Source organism: Anoplophora glabripennis, unplaced genomic scaffold, assembly GCF_000390285.2.
Source record: "Anoplophora glabripennis isolate ALB-LARVAE unplaced genomic scaffold, Agla_2.0 scaffold1201, whole genome shotgun sequence".
Classification (NCBI taxonomy): Eukaryota; Metazoa; Arthropoda; class Insecta; order Coleoptera; family Cerambycidae; genus Anoplophora; species Anoplophora glabripennis.
Window position 1 is genome coordinate 12,828 of NW_019417289.1, and position 13,641 is coordinate 26,468.

General features: G+C 32.3%; 1 protein-coding gene across 1 annotated transcript; it reads left to right on the forward strand.

Moving 5' to 3' along the window:
• The first annotated feature begins 8,199 nt into the window (after positions 1 to 8,199).
• Positions 8,200 to 13,059, forward strand: LOC108913855 (TPPP family protein CG45057). The gene is made up of 3 exons (XM_018719498.1): positions 8,200 to 8,422; positions 11,055 to 11,379; positions 12,066 to 13,059. The coding sequence occupies exons 2-3, from the start codon at positions 11,062 to 11,064 to the stop codon at positions 12,246 to 12,248; spliced, it is 501 nt and encodes a 166-aa protein (XP_018575014.1). The 5' UTR covers positions 8,200 to 8,422; positions 11,055 to 11,061; the 3' UTR covers positions 12,249 to 13,059.
• Positions 13,060 to 13,641: the final 582 nt, after the last annotated feature.

The following is a 13,641-nucleotide window of genomic DNA, read 5'->3' on the forward strand; positions in this document are numbered from 1 at the left end:
CCATATTTATGTTTAATAATACCTGATCGATTGATGTAAATGTTTGAAAACATGTAAAACTAAAGCATGTAGTTGTAGAAAAAATAATGTTACTTGTGTTACTTTATGTGGTTGTAATGCAGACCAATGTGAAAATTTTATCCTTAAATAAATATATTTATAAGTTTAAGACGTTTTACTCTTTATATTTTATTTATTTTAAAATATATGTCGAGATATATGAAAAAGTGAGGCGCTGACGGGGTCGGCGCACAGTAGAGTACCCGAGCGGCGCGGCTCGCAAGTCAAAATGTATATTGTTAATAGGTAAAATAATACGCATTGCAATGTAATTACACCAAATCAGTCCTCCGTATTTTGTCAAGGTATGTTTAAAGATTACTTTTAAATTTTAGTAACATCAAAAACTTGATTTTTTGTTATTGTTTTTGAGTCTTGAAAATGACCGTTTTTGCATTTTTTCGTATTTTAAATTGTTTATAACTCGGAAACCGTTGATTTTAGGGGCATAGTGCATAGGAACTATTTTGTTTAGAATACCCCAAAATACCTAAATAAACCTTTTTCCGGAGCAAAACAAGTTATTTTTGCAATTTGCTTAAAAAAAAATAGTTTAAAAAAATTGTGACCAGGTTACCAGCCGGTAACATTTTGATCCTCATTCAGAGACATCTCACGGAGGTGATTATGCAAAAAAATCGAATCCACTAATTTTTTCATACGAAGCCGCCGATTTCGCCTTGTCATATACCTAATTATTGTAAGTTGAATATCCTATAATATGGCAACATTGCATGGTCATGTTTACTACGGTACCAGCTGTGCGGTGTTTAAAATTTCTTCTAGTTTGAGAATAATTTTATCTACATATTGTGTTCCGATCATATTCATGTTATTATTTGAAATAAATATTAAAAAGTCAATACCTGAGCAGGGATTGAACCCACTACCTCACGCATGAAAGACCAACGCGCAACGCTTTGCACCACTAGACCACCTTCTGTTAGTGTTCAAGTCGTGGCTTATATACGTAGCTATATTTTGAAATACCTACTTTATAATTACATAATATGTTATAGTATAAAAATTATAACATCATGGAAACAAATTAACTATATATTGAATAAATGAATCTAAAAAAAGGGTGATACAAAATTTTTGCTACTGTTTCCAGATTACAAGAAATTTGTAACAGGACGCTTCCTGAAGAGTGCGAGGTAGACACAATGCCTGTCAGAATTAAAACATTTTTTATATTATTTTCATCCAAAGGGGTGGTTTTTAAAAGTTTTTCCGGGTTGAAAATTTAGGATACATTAAGTTTCATGTTAGATAGCACATGAAATTACTCAGACTGTATAAATAAAAAAAATTTGATTACATAAAATGCTTAAATTTGTATTTTTTCTTTTTTCCAATAAGGGGTGGTTTTCACCCCTCAGGAACAAAAGGCACACCTAGCGCATATATAAGGTTTGAAGTGGGGAGTAAGATGGGCCTAATTCTAAATTTATAGAAAAATCGATGCAGTTATAAAAAATTCGGAGGTATTACTATATTTTCAGCTACAGTAATTTTATTTTGATTTGATTTTGTACACAACCAGAATATATGCAGACTTTAAAAACTGGTACAATAAATAGGCCATTGAAGAGAATTGGAAAAGTTTTTGGTCAGGGCAAATCTAATTTCTCTTTTTTATGTGCGGTATCGACAGAATTTGGTAAAAAGATGCAAAAGTCAGAATAAGTTTTATCATTTTAAAATATGGAAAAATAATAAGCAACAATGTTAAACAAAAAACATAATAATTAAAAATGTTTTAATTTGGTGATGTGGCCAAATTAAAACACCCTGTACATCATATTTCGTCATCGGTGAGCTGCCACTGAAAAAGGAAATATTCACTGTCGAAAAGTGACCGCTATTCCCACATATTTAAAACGCGTGGTAGGTAACTAAAAGAACATTGGGACAGACAGACCCGTATGTAGGTGGAACTACATTTGGGCGTCAATTTTTTATTGTTTTAAGTCAGCATTTGCTTTTAGTTATTTGTGTCGCGTTCTTCTAACCTAATTAGGTAGCTGCGGTTGTTTGGATAAATAACTATTTATATCACTAAAAATGTCTAGTAACTCAACTAATGAGAATTACAAATGAAAATTTTTAATGAAATTTATTCTTAAATGACATTATAGTGATAGTGATATCTTGACAACGGTATGGTCTGTCTTTTGTCTAGACCATAGATTAAATACACAAAGTCTAGACATCTGAATTCTATACCGGTTCTTTTGAACTACAAGAAATACAATTCGAGAGCAAAGGTCATCCTACTTCCACGTAATGCTTTTAGACTAGGCGGTATCTGTTTTGGTTTGGGTGAATCGTATATCCACAGAGATTTTTGGCTTTTGGCTTTCAAATATCACTAGAAATTAAAATTTTTCTATACGCATAAAAAAAAGCGTGGGCTTAACTTTTGGCGGCACAATATATTAAAAAAATTCGAAAAATGTTATATTTTTTTTCCTATTTAATTGTGTAGGTACCTTTTCAAGAGTTGATTTTAGGCGAAAATAGAAGAGGAAAAAAACGTTTGTATTACATTTTTTTACAAAACATGACTAGTTACAAATGGAATGAATCATGGTTATTATGGTAAAAATCGCAAAAATTGGGTTAAAAAACAATTCTTTTTATGGAATTTTTTTGGGGTATTTAAATTGGGTGTAGGACCTTTATACTTGGCTCAAGAAAACTTCATGTTGTATAGAATCATCACACCAAATTTCATCAAAATCGGTTCTATAGATTTTGCATAAAAATTTTGCTATCCATATTTTGAATATAAAATTGCAAATTTTCAAAACTTTGCACAGCAAAAACCAAGGCCCTTAGATACTTGAAAATTTAACCACATATAGAAGGGCTCTCAAGCTTTCAAACTTTTTTTGAAAAATTCGAATCCGTCAATTAGGAGAGCTCTGGCGCTTGTTTAAACATTGGTCGAATTTTTGTACTTATAAACAATTAGAACTTTGTGAATATTCAATCAAATCAAATTTTTNAGCCACAAGACCACGTTTATTTAGTTTCGATAACCTGGCTTATATACTTAACGTTGTGCCTCTTGTGATATAAACAATAATTATAATGAATATATTGGCAGACGGCTGGATACCAGTAATAATATTATTGGCATATTTTGAAGAATTATCAAAAACAATAAAAAATAAATTGTTGCATATTAAGACCTATTTATCTGTCAGTTTAGAGAAATAGTGCTGTAAAGTATTTTCCATGGTAATGATTTATACATTCGCGAAAAAACTGTTTTCCTCACTTATTTGTGAGGTCATAAAAGTTTTTGACTCACGAGATGAGAGATGTTTTGTATTATGTTCCTTTTTAGACAATTTTACAATAATCTCGCGGATAGGACTTTTTTCGAGTAAAAATTTAATTTGCTTGGTCTACCTCTGCGGCAGTCCGGGAAACAGCGTCGAAACATTTAAATAACGTATGCATCTCGGGTTATTGCCCGGAGTGCGCCCCGTGCAAATCCGGTCCACAATTAAAAGTTTCGGAGAGCGAGTCGAGCGCCGTTTGATTTAGGACTCCCGGAACGTCATTACGGAGGAGAGCCGAGATTGTAATATCTCGACGACGGCGAGGTATTTGTGGGAGGACGCGTCGAGTGGGATAATTGTTCCTGCACGCGGTCTAAAAACTCTACACTTTAATTCCCGTCCTCCTCGAGTTCCACTCGAGCCGTAATTAAAAACCACTGTGTCGTTCCGGTTATTCTAAACATTTCCTTTTCGAATCGGGGCATCGACGACGAGACGAGGTGCTCTTGACCCGATTGCTCGGAACAATAGTCTCTGACGAGGGCGAAAAATCAAGTGGAAAATCTTTCTTTTTTTCCACTTAGAAATTAAATGAAGTGACAATAATTTTCTATAAAGCATGCGTAAAAACACTGATATCACGGTTCTGAAAAATAACCACCATGATTCTTCATAGTTTATCCCACTAATTGCCTTAATTTTCGCTTTAAAACATGTAACGGACCCTTCCGAGGGAAACTAATCAACGTTTCCCATTATACAACAGACGCGCGGTATGCGCGATATACCCGCGTATATCTCGCTATCCATCGCCACCCCTATTGTTCTTTTCATTAGCCCGGCAAGAGATCCCATAATTAAATGTGTATACGGCTGAAATGCGGACGAGAGGCACAATAGAGGACGCGGCGACCACCTATTTGGATTAGCGAAGCGCGGGGCACGTTGTAAGGGGAAATGAACTGCATTTTATATAAGCGTATTACACGCGAAACGTCGAGATAGTCCGAACGGACCGGAAATGGAAACTAAGGCACGTTTCGAGGAATGGCGATCGCGTTGTTGGTGACAATTAGCACCATAAGTCGTATCGTGAAGCTTATAGACTGTGTTGTACGGTTCAAAAGTGTAGTTAACTGTCTACCTAGTGGGTTGTCACTTTTTAGTATACAAAAATATTAATACAAGAGGCCACATGGTATGAAGAACAATAATAGGCAACAAACAAAGCGTGTTATTGCCAGCTTTAACAAAGATGTGGATTTTATAATCGATATATTATACAACAGTCATAGAGTCATATGGAAATTATTATTTCTAACGCAAAGTGCTCTCTTTTTGCGGTGATCGGCGACGTATTTTTTTGACGTGACTTATCAAAGCCAGCTTCTTCAGAAGATTTCGAAGATTAGTTTCAGATTTCATCCGAAGACGCGACAAAACGGGGCGGTGAATTATAAAAAAAAATACGCCTACTGATACACCCGGATGAAGCAAAACTTTAATGGATAATGACCATGGAAGCCTACACATACGTGTCGCATTACATATTGTAGGCATATGTATACATTTCAGAAAACCACGCACGTGAAAAATCGCGCTGAACATGCCTTTAGCACGCCTTTTACACCTGCTATAATGAATGAATACGATTTTTTTTGTTGTAAAGTAATTGTGGCCTTTAAAGGTTTTGCAAAATGGTTATATAATTTTTTATTAAACATTTCTGTATATGGGTATAAGTATTCACACCCTGTATATCGAGTCGTTCAAAAATACAAAAGTAAATCAATGTTAAAGTATCTGCTTTAATCCACGCTGTCCAAAGACGATAAAAACTGCATGAAATTATTCCATTGTGTTGTGTGCATAACAGCAAACATTTATATTTAGAAATGACACAATGTACTGTTTGGTAAGTTAATACTGTTATACAAGGTGTCTTGAACAAATAATAAGTTTTAATTCTGGCAAGCATTGTATTTACCTCGCACTCTTCAGGCAGCGTCCTGTCCCAAATTTCTTGCAATTTGGAAACGGTAGCAAAAATTGTATCACCTTTTTTAGATTGATTATATATTTATTCAATATATAGTTAATTTGTTTACATAATGTTATAATTTTTATACTATAATACATTAAGTAATTACAAATTAAGTATTTCAAAATATACCAACCCTATATAAGCCACGACTTGAACAAATAGAAATTGTGGTCTAGTGGTGCAAAGCGCTGCGCGTTAGCCTTTCATGCGAGAGGTAGTGGGTTCAATCCCAGATCAGGTATGACTTTTTTAATATATATTTCAATTTCAAATAACGTGAATATATTAGGCAGATAAAATTCTACAAAATTATTCTCAAATAAGAAGAGATTTTAAACACCGCACCGCTGAGTCTCTGTAAACACGACGATGCAATGTTGCCACATGGGATGTTCAACAAAAAGAAAAAATACAAATTTAAGCATTTTATATAATCAAATCTTTCTTATTTATGCAGTATGAGTAATTTCATGTGCTATCTAGCATATATCCCAAATTTTCAACCCGGAAAAACCTTTAAAAACCACCCCTTTGGATGAAAATTTTATAAAAAAAATTTTTCAACTTGAAAGGTTTTAATCATGCATTTTTATCAAATTAAAATTGATTTGTCTATTTAAAAATCTTTTCTATCGATTGCAACTTTTCAACCCTTGAAAAATACCCCTTCTTTTGAAAATAAAATGAAAAAATATTATTGAAGGAGCAGAAACATTTTAAATGTGCATTCGTATTAAATAAACATTTATTCCTTTCTTATAAAATAATTTTGAATTGATTGCAACTTTTCAACTCTTAAAAATTACCCCTTATATTTATTTATATATTTTTTTCTAAAATTATCACCTATACAGTGTTTATTTTTTTGACGATAACTTTCTTACTTTTTAAGATTTTTAATCGCACAAATACTCATTTTTCAGGGAATTGTAAGGGCTACGTGAACTGTTGAGTTGATCTTTTTTAAGCCCTTAATTTTTAAGTTTGAAGGGTTTAAAGGGCTCGAAAAGGGTGGTTCTCTCATTCATATGATAACTTAAAATGGCGATATCTCGATTAATATTAATTTTAGAGGAATAATAAAAATAAGCAAAATCATCAGCAAAAATAAAGCTAAATTTTTTTACTCTTGTATTTTTTCGTACACCCTTTAATTTTTAAGTTACAACGTAAAAATCGATTTTTTTTTAAAAATTTGAATAATTAACATTTTCAAAAATTAAGTTTTTTTTCGAAATCATGCTTTGTAAGTCAGCCAAAGACCCAGAACATATTCTTAGAACATAAATGAAGAAATCTGTAAATGGATTGCATTTAATTTTAATTCTGTCACCAAAGGCACTGATTTGTTTATTAATTTTTTCTTTAAAAAAATGAGACTATCATGTTATTTCGATCATATTTCCGTTAATTTTGATTCTAAAGACTTTTAAAAGTTTTTCAAAGTACTTTAAAAAAGGTTCAAATAGTTTTTTCCTAATATTTATGGTTTTGGCTTTATTTAACGTTAACTGGTTCCAATTTAGTTTTTAGATAACATATAATAATGTTTAAAAATCCATAACTCGGTTTATATTGCAATTAGAGAAAAACAAAATTATGCCATTAGATTTGTTTTTTTATTACCTTTCTCTTTGTTCATTACAACTTTTCCGTTAAATCCAATGGTTTCAGAGTTATTTGCAAAAAACTGTCCGAAAACAAGCACTTTTTCAGTAAAAAAGCAACATTTTCAATGACGAATTACTCGGAAAGTATTAGATTATCCAAAAAACTTTATATAACATTTGTTACTTAAAATTGACTGCTCTATCGATTCATGTGGTTATTTTGGGCGTAATAATTTCCACCTTCAAGAGGGGGTCGGAACCACCCCCAGGGTAAAAGCACACTTTGGCACTATATAAGTTTTGTTCCTTGAGGTATTCCCCACATTCAGCCAAAATTCACGTCAATCGGTTCAGTTATAAAGAATTCGGAAGTAAAAACCCTGCTAACTGGACTCTTTATGTACTTTTATTGCCAAAAGGTTTTGCCTGAATTTTTTATATAAGTTATTTTGAAGTATAATATAATAATAATGTTTCTATTTGAAGTGTCAGAAAAGAAGTTCAAACATTCAATATCCAAGAATTTCAAAAAATCTAATTCAATTTTGCAAGGAAAAGTTACGTAAAATTCGATCAACTTGCACATCGAAAAATTTTCAGTACCTATATTCTTTTAAATTTTTTAAAATAAAGTTTAGGTGTAGGAAAAATAATTTATGTACCTATTTACCCATTCGTTTTATAATTGGCTATATTTATTTTGTCTTGATAAAAAGTAGAATTAATACAGTTTGATGTATGAATTAAGAAAAGAAAATGTTTAACAAAAGTAAACGGGCCAACTTGACATGTGTATTCAAAAACGCAAACTGTCAAGAAATCTTCACTTGTTTATTCTCAGCTTTCTCATAATCTTTCACAGTTTGTCAAACTATTCCTTTCAACGAATTCAACACCCTCTGTTCCCTTTGAACATTTCGCATAATCATACTGTTTATTAATTAATATTATTTAGGTGCATCAAGTAATGTGGGCATTACTAAATTAATATTATAATAGTCTATCGACCCTGACATTATAGCTAGTCATAGTACGCCAAGTTCCGCATTATGACTCACAGCCACCCTTTAGGAATTACAATTGCGATTATACCCGGCAAAGGACAAGAACGCCCAAGTTTAATTTGCCTACATACACGTACTCCGAAAGCAGCGCGATTAGATACAGCCGCGGTGTATAGGTACATAGTTTCTTTCGGAAGCGACTGTGGAGTGTAGCAGTAGCAGCAGCGTAGAAAACTGCGGGAGATAAGCAGGAATCGCAGGAAGATATCTGTGTAGGCTGACCTATATTTTCAGCAGTTGGGTATTAGCTTCAGCCTGTGGTACGTGCAGTGTCTATGGTGGTGATTCAAAGCATTTTTAAGTTTGAAATAGTTTGATACAAATAGTGAATATACTCTGAGCATACAGGTAATAGATATTATTGAGTAGAATTTTTCAAAACTTTCCAAATTATTTTATTAGATATAAGTATATGCATATTTTCCAGTACGTTCCCAGGGATATAAGAAAAGTGTTTTTTTTCTAACAAAAAACGTGTAGATAGCGGAATAATGTTTTAATAGTTAGTTATTTTTCTGGAGTAAAAAACGTATAATATAATTTTTGGCCCCGATATCGATTTGTCGGAGTGCCCACTGCGCACTCTGCGTACTCTTTGTAACACCCCCAAGGGGCGTAGAAGCCGTAATCCCCTTTTTTATGTTATTTTCGGAGATGACGACCGTCTCTATAATATTATTTTTAATATTGGATATATTACAGGTTCTGTATTTATAGAAACCATGTTTCCGAAACATATTTTTAAAAATGATACTACAAAAATAATGTTTTAACTGGATGAGTTAATCATGCATTGATGTAGTGAAATTTATGCATTTATTTTAGTTGCATTACATCATTCCGACACTGGGTAGGTCTACGGGTCTGTAAATATTACATAATTGCCAAATTTAGATTTTCATCCATATACGAAGTAAACAGAGAAATAAATACATTACAGGAAACTATCGAGGTAACTCGCTACACTTTTGGGTAAATATTTTTATCGTCTTTGTAAATGTAAAATAGTTGTTCAAAAAATAAGAATGATATCATCGATAACATTATTATCACCTTGAAATTTCTAATATGTAAAAATAGGAAATGTGTAGCTACTTCATAGGCTTAGTTTATACGGTGGCGCAACAAATCTAATACCGATATTTGTCTGTCGCAAGGCACATTTGATTATATTTTTAATGCAATATTCTTGAGAATGTACGAAATACAGAGTGTTCTATTTGAATCTAAAAAGTTTTATCGGTTTTAAGTTTTCAAAACGTAACGTGTAAAAAAGAAGATACTTCTTCCTCATGTTTAGCTCGACAACAGTTAATTTTGTCAATAACAAACAAGTACTACAAGTACAGCCTATTTTTCGTACTAAATTAATATCACCAATAATGTGGGAAAAAAATGAGGGAAAAAATACTGTACTCGTAGATATAATTATAATTATATTTTTTACAAAACTTAGGTACCCAAATATGAATTGTCCACCATTTATTGGACATCCTGTAGGTATATATACTTGAATCATTTTCGTATACCACTGTAGTTATTTTATAAAATCTAGTCTAACATTTACGATACTTTTAAATCTTTTTTTCTCAAATATTTCTAAAACCGTCCCTGTGTCGTATATCTCAATGACGAGTGTGTATATTTTTTTTTAAAGTGGATGAAAGTTTTATCTTCACAAGTATACTTACGAATGATTACTCTTTTAGCGTTATTATAAATTACGTACCTATCATCAGTATCATCCAATAATAAAATCTAATATTTCTCCACAATCAAATCAAATAAATAATAACTGTGACTAATGTTTGGAAACAAAAGATATGTAAAAAATTCACATTAAAGTTAAATGTAACCAACATTTTGATACCTTAAGATCTTTATATCTACAAGGATAACCCAATTAACTACTTTTGGCATACTTTCCTTGTTATAGAGACACTATTTTTAAACTAGTATAACCCTAACAAGTTTTGGAAGGTTTAAAACTCAATTTGTACATGAAAATATTGCGTCCTTTTAGAACCATTGTCCATTAGGTACTTATTATAGTGACTTGACACGAGATATTCAAATGTTTCAATACAACACGTCATGGTACATTGCGGGAAATTTAAAATGGAATCACAGTTACCGATATCCTTTAATGTAAAACAAATCTAGACAATAATAATTAGAAGGTCCACCGATTTTGGTTGTAGGAAAAGGAAATAGATTATTGAGTCACAGGGTCGCCGCCTACAAAGGTATTGAATAATAAAAATGACGAGGATAACGCCTAATTCTACCAACGAAATAAGAGAGGGAATGAAACAAAGCTTATATTATTCATATTAGGTATATTTATAATAGTTGGAAGGGAGATTAATAGAATTTTAAAATTTATGGCCCTTTCATCGGAAAAATCGACGTATTTTGCTCTTTTGTTTTGAGTATTAAATTTACTCTTAGAATTTTAGTTTTATTAGTTTTTTATTTTTAATTTAACTAAAAACGATTTTCCATTCATGCTTCACATTACAGTCAAAACAAAATATTATTATAGACCGTCCAACATTCCATTGTCGAGTGAAAAGTTTACTTTTCTTTCAACGTCTGCACCTAAAAATATCCAACTAAAATATCGAATGAAAGCTTGTTTTCAATATCCTCAATAATTTGCAACATACAAAAATAAATATAAATTTTCAAAAATAGTGCCTGAATTTACTTATCGCATTATGATATACAGGGTATTCTAATATTTCGGCACATATTAAAATGTATATGACTGCACTGATTTATAATATTACATATATGTTTTTTGAACTCTATTAGAATCTGTTGGAGTTCCATGTACATACATAGAATCTTGGAAAGCTGTATTTCACTTACATAGAAGGATAACAAAATTTTGAGGAAAATCGTTTTAGGAAAAATTATTACTCGTTTTCTTTTTGTTTTGAAATGGACAGTACTTACTTGTATTTGTTACATTTAGATCCAAAATGTCGGAAAATGGTAGTGGGTCACCTTTCGAGGAAAATTTCAAGATCTACGCAAAGTTCGGCGACCCAAAATCGGACGGAAAGCAGATCAATCTCTCCAATAGCGATAAATGGATGAAACAGGCCAAAGTGATAGACGGCAAGAAGATTACGACGACAGACACGGGCATTTATTTCAAAAAACTAAAATCCATGAAACTGGGGATCGCCGACTACAACAAGTTTTTGGAAGACCTGGCCAAAAACAAGAAGCTGGATTTGGAGGATACCAAAAATAAACTGGCACACTGTGGCCCTCCAGGACACCATGGAGTTGGAGTAAGTACCGAAAAGGACCTTCGTCAATTCAATTTCCTGTGGCGCATTTCACTGTTTTTACACTTACACGCCATTTTAACCACCTTTAAACGCATGATAAACATCATATCGGAACACTTTGCGAAATGAACGACACATTATAATTTCACGTAGATATTTCATTCACTTTCCCGCCAGAGAGAATTAAAAATAGGGTATTTAAACTTTGAATCTGTGGAAGCTGTTACATTAAATAAGGAAGGAGAATTTGTGTTGGTTGGCACAAAAATTAAACTTAATACTTTAAACTTTTTATTAAAATAACATCATTTTTCTTTACTTCGACCGACTCATTAATAGACATAGACAACAAAAGCAATGAATGATTCATTTGGACTTTTGTAAGTACGCATGCGCATACGGACAGTGACGCATGTGCAGTTCCTAATATATTTTAAAATTCAGCACCAGAGCGCGTTCGTGTGTCAAGAGAAAATGACGTAATTTTCTCTAATGAACTAATTCTCCTGTTTTCAAAAATCAAGCCCCAGGCGGGAATTTGAAAAATTGCTTGTAATTCCTACAACCACAACCCTACTTTTCTTGGATCTTAGATAAATAAAATTGAGTAAAACGTATTGCATTGTACAAGTATTGTTAATTTAAGTTTTTCAAAAGGCTCAATTACATCTTCAAAATGATTTCAGCCTGTAAAGTCGACAGGCGCAGTGAACCGTTTGACCGACACCTCCAAATACACGGGGCTGCACAAACAACGTTTTGACGAAACAGGAAAAGGTAAAGGTCTCGATGGGTCACACGATATTCCAGATATGTCAGGATACGTGAGTGGATACCAAAATAAAGATACGTACGGTAAAAATAACTAAGGCGAACGCCTTAGCGAGTAAGTGGTGTTGGGTCGAGTGCTTGAAAAATATATAAATTATTTTTATTGTGCTATTTTTGTTAACCATATTTAGAATATGTACACCCATGAAAGCTGTTTTTTTTTGCCCGTATAAAACTATTAATATATGAATATTTAGATATTCCCTGTATACTTGTATGTGTTGCCCCAAGGTAGACCAGAATTTGCTGTAAACATTGTAGCGGCGTAGTTACGAATTAATATTATATTTTTTTTAATTAACGTGTCATAAATGGTTGGAGATTTACAACACCATTTGCTTAGTTGTCTAATCCCTTAATAATCGATTTACTGTTTTCCTAGTCAGCTGAAAAAAAAATTATTTATATAAATACAAATAAAGTATTTTTTCACCAATTTTGATATCTATTGTACAACAAAGAGGTTTTGTATTGTTTGGGTCACTCATAATTAAAAAAAAATTGCAAAAAATGCATACTTCTGTTGGGTTTGTTAGTAATAAAGCTTTATGCTTATGCGTTTAGGTTTCGGGGTAAAAATGCATGTTTTTTTTAGTTTAATTTTCAATGCATTTAATGGAAAAAAAATTGCTGTTAGCACGAAAGATTTATTTGAAATATGTATCCGTTGATCCTATTATTAGCTGTTATTTTTTTATATACATATATAATATATATAAGTAGACATAAATGTGACCAATTTCACTTATTTATTGGGTATGTAATACACAAACGTATATAATACGTACCGTTTTGTATATTTTTTTGTAATTACTGTGATGAAAATAAATGTACCTATTTAACTTTTTACAGGTATTAGTTTAATTTTTTATTCAAATATCAAGTTAACCTTTCCCTCGTCCTTCAAATTTTGATCTTTTTCAGCAGGATTCGGTGACCTTGAACAGAGACAGCGGCTATCTAGATCGATATAAATTTTTTTTATTAAAACAAAAGTTGAATGTCGTTTACTACAAACAAAACATTAACTAATTCAACTTTTTAACCACATGAACTACCGATATCGTTAAATGGCATTATGATAACTGTTGAAAATGGCCACCATTTTCGCTAATACGTAAATTTACCTTCCGCCGAAAATTAAAGCCTACCCTGAGCAATAACTGGGTCATATTTTATGGCACTGCAACCGGTGTAAAATAAACAAATTCTTTTAAAGCCTCCCAGAGAAAGAAATTACATTATTCAGATCTGGTGATCTTGGCGGCCCATTTTTTGGACAATTGTTTCCTCGTCCTATCCGTCTACTCGGAAACGCAAATCATGTACCAAATTTTGTTGAGGCATTGCTGAAATATTATTGTTTTTCAAAATTTAACACTCTTCTTCAGAGGCCGGTCCCTTCAATCGTACCTCCCACTTGCCCGATCC

What these genes read in the sequence shown, in the direction of transcription:
- LOC108913855 (XM_018719498.1), top strand. Translation starts at nt 11,062, where the DNA reads ATGTCGGAAAATGGTAGTGGGTCACCTTTCGAGGAAAATTTCAAGATC. An exon ending in CAGGACACCATGGAGTTGGA is followed by an intron (nt 11,380 to 12,065) that starts GTAAGTACCGAA and finishes AAATGATTTCAG; the next exon opens with CCTGTAAAGTCGACAGGCGC.